Genomic DNA, 13,416 nt, shown 5'->3' with positions numbered 1-13,416 from the left:
TCACTTTTGGGGGTCTGGTCTCGGGTCAGTATTTAGGGGACTGGGTACGATATTTCTACATCAGCCTTTAGTCTGTATTCATTTTAGGGTAGGATGAAAGGAAAGGGGGGGTCATATATACTGTGTGTGACTCAAAGCCATAGGTTGGGGGCGTGTCCTATATAAATGGGAGGGGCAATTTGGCTAAAATTAGGTGCTCTGCTCTGTAAGATTGATGTCTCTTCTCAAAAGCCCTTTGGCCCTTGCCCTTTGACCTGTACCCAGTGATGGACCCATTACCCAATTTACCAGTGCAGATTTCCTAGAAGAAAAGACTCCATGATCTCATATGTTCAGTAATAGAGGACAAAACAGGAAATGAGAGCCTCCATTATTCTAATTATTACCCCCCCCCCATGTCGCCACATTTATCACATCTCCTCCGCTGAGCCAGGCAGACAAGCGCAAGACGTAGCTTTCTCCTCTGGCAAAATGCATTAAGGATTTTCACTTTCAAAAAACATGTTTTTTTAATTATTCCATTTTCAGACTGTAATCTGCCAGGAGGCAAACTGGGGCTACAAGGGTGACATCTCCTTTAAATGGCTAAATGGGACACTTTCTATCAGGGGGCGGGGGGTAGTTTCAAGGGACAATCATTCAAGGAAATACAGAAAAACAAGTATTGCAGTATATAGTGATTTCAATGGATTGCATGTCATACCACTATCCACCTGTAGTGGCCACTGCAGGGAAACTGCTTGGCTGGGACTAACCTTTCCTCAGCGATCACCAGTGATCAGCAGCAGGAGCCAGAACCGTAAAAGTGAGCTGACCACTAGATTATCATTAGGATTATCATTAAAGAAGCAGTGGCTACCCCTTTAAGTTGAATGATACTTGTTTAAAGGGATATTTATGTCATCTAAGGCCACATTGGGTAATGTGAGGTTATAAAGATTATTAAGTGAATTGAGTTCTTACATCTTGGGGTGTAAATTTATGCATCAGATGCTGGAACCAGAGGACCATTATGTGTGATGTCTCTTATGAGGGGACATGGATATATATATGCTGTTATATGGTAAATGGCGCAACCCTTCCCCCACCCCCCGCCCCTGCTCAAACCATAGAGTCTTGATTGTAACACTGGACAACACTGGACGCAGTCATAATATTCAGTTTGGGAAGAACTTCTATATGGAATGTGGAGCTTTTTGTCCCTTACAGGGCAATGTATTTCCATTGTGTCAGACTACAAACAAACCATCTGTAGTCAGGTCCCACCCTCATATTTATTTTTTTATCTGTTGCATGTATCACTGTCTAAAGTCTATCAAGAATGAAAAAAAGAAGAGAGGTGGTGTCACACATACCGGAGATCATATGACACCGCGCTTTACCGTAGTCATAACCATAGGGACACATTGCCCTGCATAGGAGCTGTATACACATAATTTGAGATTATTTTAATCAAGACGCTTTACAATTTTTTTTTTTTCGCTAAATTCCCTGTAAATATACAAGGATCATACCAGACATCTTGAGTAATTGTTGCTTCTCTTTGCGGAAACTTCCAGAAAACTTCTAATAATCACATGGATGTATATTTATGAATGAGGAGCAGCTGGAATGTTGCCACATTATTGTGAATATTTCTATACTCGCCTGATTAACCATTCATATGTAATGGAGTAGTACAGCACTAGCCACGCCCCCTTGACTTTTGGTTGTATGAAAAGGTTCGGGGCGTAGTCTTGATACATTGCCCGTAATAATTTGGAGGCCCCTACAGCAGAAGTGTGAGAAGGTCTTCAACTCCCTACTGAGGTCAGGACTACGTGTGAGAAGTTCACTTACATGAATTGGGAAAAAAACATAGCAAAAAATAAAATTGTAAAACCGATAAGATCATAAGAAAATAACAGCAGAGGGAAAGGAGTGTGATGATTTTGCAGGAACAAGTGACCTGCCAAATCATGCTGTTGCGTTAGCAAGAGTAAGACTGGACTATTCTAACATTCCCAAAGTGAATGATTATAAAACACAACAGTGGCAGCAATGACGGCAGCAAAAATAAAAAGGTTGATTTTGAGGGGGAAAGTGACTTGATGATGTTTGTGTACAGTAGTTGTGGGCAAAGAAATGAGGACGTTTTAGGTTAGAGACCAAAAGTTTCATAAATAGAGAATTAGAGGATGAGGATGTTGATTTAGTGGAGGGCATTGATAGCAGCGGGAGAGGATTGTGCTGATTTTGCAGGAGAAAGTGACCTGAAAAATAATATCATTATGTTGGTGAACACTGAAATATTCAGGAATTAATGAAGAGGATGGAAATCAAGCCCTCCATAACCACTGCAATCATATGGACAGCTGCAAAAGGAAAGTATTTTGATTTTGAGGGGGAAAGTGACTGTTCTGCCTATATGATGACAGTAATGTACATTATTATGTGAAAAGTAGTTATAAATAAACTTTACTGCTAAATAGCTTATTAAATAGAAATTCAGAGGAGAACAGAGTCAGGCAGGGCATGAAGATGTTGATCTTGTATAAGGCAATGAAAAAGCAGCATAAAAAGAGTATGTTGACTTTGTAGAAGAAAGTGACTTTTCACAAAATAATTAATTTATTGTGTGTTTGATGGAGGGGCAGTTAAATGTTTAGAAATCATATTTAGGCATAATAAAAGAAATTTCTCAAATTTTAATCCCCTGGTGATGTTTACACAATAAAGATCTGAGCAGACACTTCATGATCCCTCTAGTGCTGTGAGATGCAGTGTGCTGACAATGTGCTTAGATTATCAGGGTACAGGGTTTATCTACACTTTTATTTAGATTCTAAAGATTCTACTAGTATCTGACACATAGAAAAAGAGAGATGGGATGATGATTAGATCCATGGATATAACATGCAAAGACACACTGTCAGCACTGCTACATCTCAACTACAAATAGACAATCAGCCCCGTTACAACTCCTTCCCCTACTATAAAGAACTTATCTGTTTGTAGCTTGTAGATTTAGTCTCCTCAATGTTGCTTGGCAGCAGGCAGTGCTCATCTTGGAATGCAAGGGGTGGGGCTGGAGTGCAGAGATCACAATGCATCGTGCAGACAGGAGAAGCTATTCATCACAAGAATCTGCCCTGCCCGACCCTAAGTCAGAAAACTATACGGTCGGATCCAGGGGCAACCGAAATTGTGTACATCAGAACTGATAGAGACAGGTTGGACTCTATGAATTTTGTTTGAATTTTTGTTAATACCAGTGAATTATAGAATATGTTATTTTTGTTATCCTGAGTATATTTAAGAATCTTATCTTCCTGGGAATATTCCTTTAACTAATTTGTGGAGATCCTCAGAAAAGCATTGTATTTAACCCTTTAAATACTAGTAATAAATGGCCATTTGTTTTTCTAAAAATAGAATTTTTCTTCATCTACCCCCCCCCCCCCCACCGCTAAGAATAAACAGCAAATAACTAGTTTCCCACAGAAGTGCAGACACATCCAGGAAATAAATGTAAATGAATACCCAGCTGACTGGTACCTGTCGCTTTTGCCTGGAAAGCAGAATGCAAATACCTTGCGTTGCCCCTGACAGGCGCTCCGAGCGCAGCAAATCTCTACGGCCGCAGATCCGTGTGCAGCCACATTTCACATCGGACCTTGTTTCTCCACTTAGAGCCGTCCTACGTGGTAATGGCCCCCCGGCCTCTCAGTGAACTCATTAATTTAACCCTTTAACAGGCGGAACGGGTTCATATTGTTGTTCCATTTATCATGTACATGTAGTTAGATCCCCATAATGGGAGAACAAAGGAAGCAAATTCATTAGTTTACACTTAGAGTGGGCGGGTGAGGAGGTGATGGAGCGCGGCCCTGGTGGAAGCGGCAGGAGATGTCTTATTAGGATGCAATTTGATCCTGATGGCTATGGTTATTAACATAGCAGATGTCATTGAGATGGAAATATCCATAGATCGGCTCTTATCCTGCCTGCGGTCCAGATAAATGGTGAGGAGCTCATATTGGATCTACTGTAGATAAAATGTATCAACTTAAAGGTTCTTAGATCATTGATGGTTGTTTTGGTTGAATACTTTAGTATCTAATCCTAAAATGTGGTGAATAAGTGGGAGTTTGCATCCCCTAGAGGTCAACAAGATTCTCCCCATTCACTGACAGCAAGCAGAACTCTGAGATCTATGTACGTGGAGGACCATGGGAGAAGATCATGTGCCTTGGAGGATGAAGATTAGTCCTATGTGGTCCTAATTGCCCTACTTTGTTGGGTAGGGGGAAACTTTGCTGGTCTTCCTTCCCCCTTGCACGGCCAATGACAAAAACATGACAACTAATTTAAAGGGATGGCTTGCAAGTCTTAAAGGGGAGGTTCTATCCTCAAGGTTGTATTGAAACGTAAAAATTCTTCTCAAGCTGAACCAATAGGCAGAACTTTTTTTAATAGCCAAATATTAACCAAGAATTCGGAAACTCTATGCCTAAATGCTTAGATATACTGTAAATTATAGAAAGGATAGGGGTGTCATGTGACCACTTTCAGCTTTGATGATTGGCGGAGAGGATTGGAAGAGATGATACATTTAAAAATGTATGAAAACTCTTTCCACGATCAAAATGTATCTGAATGTAAAAGTAGTTCCAGATTCCAGTGAGCTAACAACTATATCTTTGTACCATTCCTCTGTTATTCCTCTTAGAAATGCATGAATTGACAACCAAGGTAAAGGGGTGTGATCATTTTGATGAGATATCAGTTGGGGGTGTAGCTCCTCTGTCAGAAATAACCTGCCTAAAGGGAATTTATCACTAAAGATAAATTGCATAAAGACACTTTTTACCGGATTGCCACTAACCCCCTGATCAATTTGGTGTACGTTTTTTAAAGATTCGTCCACCCATTCAAGGGATATGGCCCCCAGTAGTTTATATGAGCACTAGGTTTTAATAACCAAGGGGGCAGTATCCTTTTATAGACCCGCCCCCAGGGAACATAAAATATTGTCTAATATGAGCTGACTCTCAAAGAAACTTCCAGGGGTCATATCTTTTGAATGGGTGGACGGATTTTTATGAAATAAACACCAGATTACTCAGGGGCGGAGTGGCAGTCACATGATGTATGTCACGTGACATTAGGTGACGGGTCTTTAAAGAGGCTCTTAAGGAGTTGTTCAGCATGTGAAAAGGCGGGCCCTGGGCTGTATGAATATTGTGGCCCCTACAAGTCCGGAATCACTTCCCACATTTGGTACTAGAATCAGATTTTTAGAGAATGGAGGATGTGTCCCTTCTGCTGCTTTCAATCTGTAGTTTCAGGACCTTTGGAGGGCCTTAGAAGATCCTGAAAAGGTTTTTGTGTACATGTTTATGGAGAGCAGGAATAGATGTATGAGGATTTCATGGTTGAAGGCTCTTCTGAGTATAAAATTTGGTGGGTGGTTTGGGTGACCACGGGCCCCCAGAAGACTTGGGCCCTGGGCTACCACCCAAACTGCCTGTATCACAATCCACTACTGGATGAACTGCAATAAGAGGAATAATAACGCAGTCCCTATTTTGTAAGTCTGGATAACCCCCATAGGACTGACCCTTTACACCAGTAATAGTTTCCCATGCTCCTCGGCACTTGATCAACAAGTGCTTTGCTTTCAGATGACTTGTTGGTCTAAATTTAGAAGAACAATTAGAGCCTTCACGGCCTTGGCTTTGCACTCCTCGGCGGAGTACAGGTGTGATGTAGAAGGGCTGCGTGCACATGCCAAGTTATTAGCTGATTCTCAGTTCGCAGTGTGAACGGCGCTAAATAAAAAAACAGTGTCTGGAGAAGATGTGAAGAGAAGACGGCGAAGACTGTTGTTAAAGGGACTACTAGGTTTGCATATCAGTTACAGCAGAAAGCCGGCACTAAGAGGAGGGAGGAGAGGCTGGGCGCTCTCCGCGGGCTGACTGACTTGCAACCTACATAAAGTGATGTGCCGGGAATTACCTTCTCTTCTCCTACTTTAAGTCTCCGTATGGAAGAGAAGGAAAAGCTACGGACCTCAGCCACTGGGAAGAGCAGTCAATGGGTTCACCTAAAAGAAGAAAAAACCTGGAAACCCAAAATCCTACCAGTACAGGCTTAGGAAAACCTGGAGAGTAAAGTTGGATATACAACATATATCAGGCTTCGTCTGCAGGAAACTCAGATCTGACCAGAAGGTCTTGGTGAGCAGGAAAAGTTCTTCAACAATGGGCTGGAGGCATCTCAGAAGGTCACAGGCTCCTTGGATTTGCATCTAAATAGTTTATCTCTTTACGGGTTAAAATTTAAGGCTTGAGTCTATGGAGTCGGAAGCTGTGGAGACCCCATGGGAAGGTGAACCCTTTATTCTAAGGGTCGATACAGTGGGGGGCAGATAGCTGCTTCTTTGTGGACCTTGGATGGTGTGGGTGTCTGTGCCTAGCCTCCTCCTCCCTCAGTGTTTTGAGGATGCCCAATATGTTTCTTGACGAGGAGTGGCAGTCAGAAGGACTACAGACACTGGGAATTGTCTTCCTAATCTTCAGCTCTCTTAAATTATTGCACTTTTTGGGGATCATTGACTTTTCGGAAGAAGGTAAGAGAAGTGGGCAATGAGGCGGGTGTGGTATTACTTGTGGGGAGTTAATGGTCATCCTTGTTAGTGAGGTCCTTTGTTGTATCTGTTTTTCGAACAACCAACACTGAAACCTTTCTAGATGTTCTTCTACGTGTTGGGTTGGTAAAGCCACCTTCGATGTCACCTACCTTTCTAACATACAGCTTAATTTTGTTGGGAAGGCGGACTTAAGTTGTCTGTAGATTTTTCCTTTGCCGCAACTTAAGCTGAAGAAACTCTGAAACTTTAGAAGAGACAGGTGTCAGCTAAAGTCCGCGTCTAAACCTCGGGCTGGGTAACGCTACCCTGCTACGATTATCTTTTCATGAGTCGCAAGGTAATTACTTCATCCTCAGCGACCACTCCCAAATACGAAATATTATGAAAGTGAAGGAGCTTTCTCTGCTAATACCCCATTATCCACGTGCAACATTTCACACATATTCCCAACATCGCTCTAAATAATTCATGTGTGGCCCTATTTCCTGTACATGTAAGTGCTACAAATGCATCCGTGACAATGCTACATAGAATGGCGCTTCCTTAATTGTTAGTCCTGAGGATGAGCGCCACTGACTGGTGATGCATGAGTGGTTCGGTGATGTTGTAGTGTTAGCAGTCAGAATCAAGATGCGGCACTTTATGTCTATAATCCAACTCATGTCTTTGAGGTCCACTCCATCCAGCACCTTAGGGGGGTTTATAGTCTACTCAGCACTTTCGGAGTCCATATTCAACCCATTATCTTTACAGGTTATAGTTTAAGCAGCACTTTTAGCACATTGGAAACTCTTTGTCTTCCTCAATCCCGATGATCCATACTAAACATAGAAGAATGCAGCCAATGGCCAACTATTGCCTCATTTGTTAATAGTTTACATGACATGCAAGTCCATAGACCACCCAGCACCTTGGAGGTCCACAGTCCACCTATCATCTTGGAAGTTTATAGTCCACTCATTATCTTTGGAATCCACTTTAAACCCAGCACCTTCAAAGACCACCTTGCACTCTTAGAACCTTGGGGTCTTGTTGTCTACCTCCATCCATAGGGTCCAGAATGCACACAGCATCTTGGAGCCTGTAACCACCTATTTCCTAGCCAACTAAACACCTTGGAGGTCAATAGTCCACCTAGCATTTAGGAGGTCCACAGTTTATTCAATGCCTTAAAGACTTGTAGTCCACCCAGTACCATGGATGCCCATATTTAACCCAATAGGTTTAGAGTCAATTGACCCCCCAGAACTTCAAGGTTTATGGTCTAAACAGTTTCTTAAGGGTCCAGTGTCTGCCCAGAATCTTTAAGTCCATAGCTTAATGGCACCTTGGCAGTTCATAGTCCTTCAAACACCTTGGCAAGTCCATAGCACCTTTAGTATTTTATGGGCTTATGGTTAAACCATGATTATCATAATTTTTATAGCTCACCCTTTAAATCGATGGGTCCATACACCACCCTGCAACTTGGAAGCCCTTAATTTATAGTCCTCAAAGCAACTTACTCAGAGGTCACAAATCTCATGTAGGTCTCATAGTAGACACATAATTCAGAATACATCCAGAATCTTTGATCCATAATCAATAGAGGATCTTGAGGGTACACAACGTGGGAATTATAGTCCAAATTACCGTATATAATATGTCCTACTGCACTCTGTGCTTGATCTCCTCATACAAGATTTTTGACGGTTAATGGTTAATAAGTTTGGGCACAAAGTTGGGCTCTGTCCCCGTAGTTTTTTGACGAAGTGTTAGGGTGAAGTTATTGTAAAATGTCTTAAAACTTGGGCTCTCTCACCGAAGTTGTTTGACGAATGGTTAGGGTGAAGTTATTGTAAAATATTTTTATGGACCCCCAAAAGATTGACCAGCTATCGCATGGGTCTTACCTAACCATTTGTTTAGTAAGGAGCCACAAACTCCCAAATCCTTTCCAAATTTCATGTTCATATGACTCATGACCACTTCTCCACAATCCAGTGGAGTCCTTCATGCCTTCCAAGCTGCTCTTGACATAACTCATGGTGACCTAAGGCTTGTACGTGGCTGCTTGGACACTAAATCTTTGGAGGTTCTTGTTTTGCCTTCACAACCAGTTGGGAATTTGTAAGCCAATGTAGCGCCTGACATTCACTGGATGAAGTTGGTTCTCTGTATTAGCCAAATTTACTGGTCAAACTGAAAAAATATGCGGACCAAAATTGGCATAAAGTTGGCAATGGGTGTAGTAATTCCCTGAATCCACATATTTTTTGACATATATTGTAAGCCATGAACCTTCAAAGCCTTGGTCTCCCCTTGTCTCTTACAAAACTACAAGCCCCATCGTGCTCTGCCGAATCGGTTTGACAATTGTTGACACTGAAGAAGCCATCAGTCTTCAGAACGGAGCAGCTTCTCGTCTCTCCGTCGTGTAAATCCTCAACAGAAATTCCCAGCCTCGGTGGTTGATGAATTATTTACAAGTGACTCGAAATTTCTTTTGTTATGTCCTGTTCTTGTAACTCCATCTGTGAATGGAGGATCATGTAGAGAACAAGACTTCCGTCACTGGCCAAATGTAGGTCAGTGATATCAGTAGGTAGGTACACCTGTAGCGCAAGGGGTCTGGGGTTTAACTGCATGTTGAGTGCGGGGGTGGGGGGGACATATTCAAAAACTGAATGTTGGCCAAACCTGCTGACTTTGTTGGAACTGATGAACTATCTGATGTGTATAAGGAGGCCTCAACTCTTGTCTATGGTTAAAAAGAGGGGAAAGGGAAGTACTGGGCACGGTAACAGTCCCAATCCCATCCCAAACCTTGTGTTCATAGAAGCAAACCCCTCACCCCGACACGAGAAGGGTCTTGGAGAGATATCTGTTGGCTGATACCCGGCTAAAAAGAAAAAACAGCTTTATCTTCCTCTTGGAGCTTTGGGTGGACCATACCAAATGAGAATAAGACAGGGGTTGATATCTAGATTGAAGTCCTCTACTTCCATATTCTTGGTTTTTTTCAGGAGGGGGGGGGGTTGTTATTGTTTTATTTTAGTTAGAGGAGGGTTTGGCTATTGAATTCCCTTTGTTCTCTGCACATGCAGCACAAAATCCCCTCCTGTCAGAGTCATGATGGCCGCTCGGCACCAGAAAGAGCTGAGATTGTAGATCTGATGCCGAATGCACATTTGTCACCTTCAAAGAAATGGATGGGGTCTCTTAATCCAAATCTATCACTGCTGATTCTTAAAGGGGGTTTTCCACTACTGTAACGTATCCCCTTTGCACAGGATAAAGTAAAAGTTAAGATGACCTGAATTTTGGAACCCCCAGTAATCATGGTCTTCCTGCTGGGACCCCCAGTAGGCCAGGTCTAAATGCTGGGATCCCCAGTAATCCAGGTCTAAATGCTGGGATCCCCAGTAATCCAGGTCTAAATGCTGGGATCCCCAGTAATCCAGGTCTGAATGCTGGGACCCCCAGTAATCCAGGTCTGAATGCTGGGACCCCCAATAATCCAGGTCTGAATGCTGGGACCCACAATAATCCAGGTCTGAATGCTGGGACCCCCCAGTAATCCAGGTCTGACTGCTGGGACCCACAATAATCCAGGTCTGAATGCTGGGACCCCCAGTAATCCAGGTCTGAATGCTGGGACCCACAATAATCCAGGTCTGAATGCTGGGACCCCCAGTAATCCAGGTCTGACTGCTGGGACCCCCAGTAATCCAGGTCTGACTGCTGGGACCCCCAGTAATCCAGGTCTGACTGCTGGGACCCCCAGTAATCCAGGTCTGACTGCTGGGACCCCCAGTAATCCAGGTCTGACTGCTGGGACCCCCAGTAATCCAGGTCTGAATGCTGGGACCCCCAGTAATCCAGGTCTGAATGCTGGGACCCCCAGTAATCCAGGTCTGAATGCTGGGACCCCCAGTAATCCAGGTCTGAATGCTGGGAACCCCAGTAATCCAGGTCTGAATGGTGGGTCCCCCAATAATCCAGGTCTACCTGCTGGAACCCCCTGTAGGCCAGGTCAGAATGCTGGGACTTCCAATAATCCAGGTCTGAACGCTGGGACCCCCAGTAATCCAGGCCTGAATGCTGGGACCCCCAGTAATCCAGGTATGAACCCTAGGACCCCAGGTAATCAAGGTCTGACTGCTGGAACCCCCAGTAATCCAGGTCTGAATGGTGGGACCCCCAGTAATCCAGGTCTGAATGATTAGACCCCCCCCCAGTAATCCAGGTCCATCTGCTGAGACCCCCAGTAATCCAGGTCTGAATGCTGGGACCCCCAGTAATCCAGGTCTGAATGCTGGGACCCACAATAATCCAGGTCTGAATGCTGGGACCCCCAGTAATCCAGGTCTGACTGCTGGGACCCCCAGTAATCCAGGTCTGACTGCTGGGACCCCCAGTAATCCAGGTCTGACTGCTGGGACCCCCAGTAATCCAGGTATGAATGCTGGGACCCCCAGTAATCCAGGTCTGAATGCTGGGACCCCCAGTAATCCAGGTCTGAATGGTGGGACCCCCAATAATCCAGGTCTACCTGCTGGAACCCCCTGTAGGCCAGGTCAGAATGCTGGGACTTCCAAAAATCCAGGTCTGAATGCTGGGACCCCCAGTAATCCAGGTATGAACCCTAGGACCCCAGGTAATCAAGGTCTGACTGCTGAGATCCCCAGTAATCCAGGTCTGAATGGTGGGACCCCCAATAATCCAGGTCTGAATGATATCACACCCTTCCCCCTACCCCCAGTATTCCAGGTCTGAATGATTTGACCCCCCCCCCCCCAGTAATCCAGGTCCATCTGCTGAGACCCCCAGTAATCCAGGTCTGAATGATCTGAAGGTCTTGGAAAAGTTGTTTTATGAAACTTCTTTCCAAGATTTGGTTTTTCAGCCTTTGCTTCAGGTAATTTATAGGAAATGCAGAAATTTAATTTACAGTTAAAGGAACAATAAACGTTATTTATAGGATGTAATGGATTGTTCCTTCTATTCCATCTTGTTATATAAAAGAATATGAAGGGAGGGGCCCCCTATAAATACCATGCAGGGGCCCGATGTTCTCGGCTCATGGATAAAGTTACTGGAACATCACTGATGTGAGAAGAGATGTAAGAATTCATTAGCAGATTGTGGTTTATTATAAGTCGTGTTAATCAGCAAAAAAAACATTTGTATAATTTTGGAATTTTCACCAAAAACGCATTTAACACTATAATTCCCAATGTGATCTGGCAAATAGGTGGATATCAAACATCTAGAAAAACTGGGAAATAATCCGATGTCACAGTACGGGGATAATACACACAGTGATGTCACAGTACAGGGATAATACACACAGTGATGTCACAGTACAGAGATAATACACACAGTGATGTCACAGTACAGGGATAATACGCACAGTGATGTCACAGTACAGGGATAATACACACAGTGATGTCACAGTACAGGGATAATACACACAGTGATGTCACAGTACAGGGATAATACACACAGTGATGTCACAGTACAGGGATAATACACACAGTGATGTCACAGTACAGGGATAATACACACAGTGATGTCACAGTACAGGGATAATACACACAGTGATGTCACAGTACAGAGATAATACACACAGTGATGTCACAGTACAGGGATAATACACACAGTGATGTCACAGTACAGGGATAATACACACAGCAATGTCACAGTACAGGGATAATACACACAGTGATGTCACAGTACAAGGATAATACACACAGTGATGTCACAGTACAGAGATAATACACACAGTGATGTCACAGTACAGGGATAATCCACACAGTGATGTCACAGTACAGGGGTAATACACACAGCGATGTCACAGTACAGGGATAATACACACAGGGATGTCACAGTACAGAGATAATACACACAGTGATGTCACAGTACAGGGATAATACACACAGTGATGTCACAGTACAGGGATAATACACACAGTGATGTCACAGTACAGGGATAATACACACAGGGATGTCACAGTACAGAGATAATACACACAGTGATGTCACAGTACAGGGATAATACACACAGGGATGTCACAGTACAGAGATAATACACACAGTGATGTCACAGTACAGGGATAATACACACAGTGATGTCACAGTACAGGGATAATACACACAGTGATGTCACAGTACAGGGATAATACACAGTGATGTCACAGTACAGGGATCATACACACAGTGATGTCACAGTACAGGGGTATTACACACAGCGATGTCACAGTACAGGGATAATACACACAGGGATGTCACAGTACAGAGATAATACACACAGTGATGTCACAGTACAGGGATAATACACACAGGGATGTCACAGTACAGAGATAATACACACAGTGATGTCACAGTACAGGGATAATACACACAGTGATGTCACAGTACAGGGATAATACACACAGTGATGTCACAGTACAGAGATAATACACACAGTGATGTCACAGTACAGGGATAATACACACAGTGATGTCACAGTACAGGGATAATACACACAGTGATGTCACAGTACAGGGATAATACACACAGTGATGTCACAGTACAGGGATAATACACACAGTGATGTCACAGTACAGGGATAATACACAGTGATGTCACAGTACAGGGATCATACACACAGTGATGTCACAGTACAGGGGTATTACACACAGCGATGTCACAGTACAGGGATAATACACACAGGGATGTCACAGTACAGAGATAATACACACAGTGATGTCACAGTACAGGGATAATACACACAGGGATGTCACAGTACAGAGATAATAC

The 13,416-nt window shown here is 43.4% G+C and overlaps 1 protein-coding gene across 7 annotated transcripts in view; it reads left to right on the top strand.

Annotated features, from left to right (window-relative positions):
* The window catches only part of KCNIP2 (potassium voltage-gated channel interacting protein 2), a 326,572-nt gene that overhangs the window by 256,408 nt on the left and 56,748 nt on the right, over positions 1-13,416 (top strand). Inside the window, exon 1 of one of the 7 annotated variants that reach the window (XM_072131239.1) lies at positions 5,907-6,613. The exons of the other annotated variants lie outside the window; for them this stretch is intronic. Within the exon in view, the coding sequence (XP_071987340.1) occupies positions 6,487-6,613 (127 nt within the window). The 5' untranslated portion in view covers positions 5,907-6,486. Of the gene's footprint in view, positions 1-5,906; positions 6,614-13,416 lie in introns of those variants that run through there. 7 annotated transcript variants of the gene reach the window in all.

The sequence above is a fragment of the Engystomops pustulosus genome, chromosome 11 (assembly GCF_040894005.1).
Source record: "Engystomops pustulosus chromosome 11, aEngPut4.maternal, whole genome shotgun sequence".
NCBI classification, from domain to species: Eukaryota; Metazoa; Chordata; class Amphibia; order Anura; family Leptodactylidae; genus Engystomops; species Engystomops pustulosus.
The sequence above is the reverse complement of the archived record's forward strand: the minus strand, read 5'-3'. Positions and strand labels throughout refer to the sequence as shown.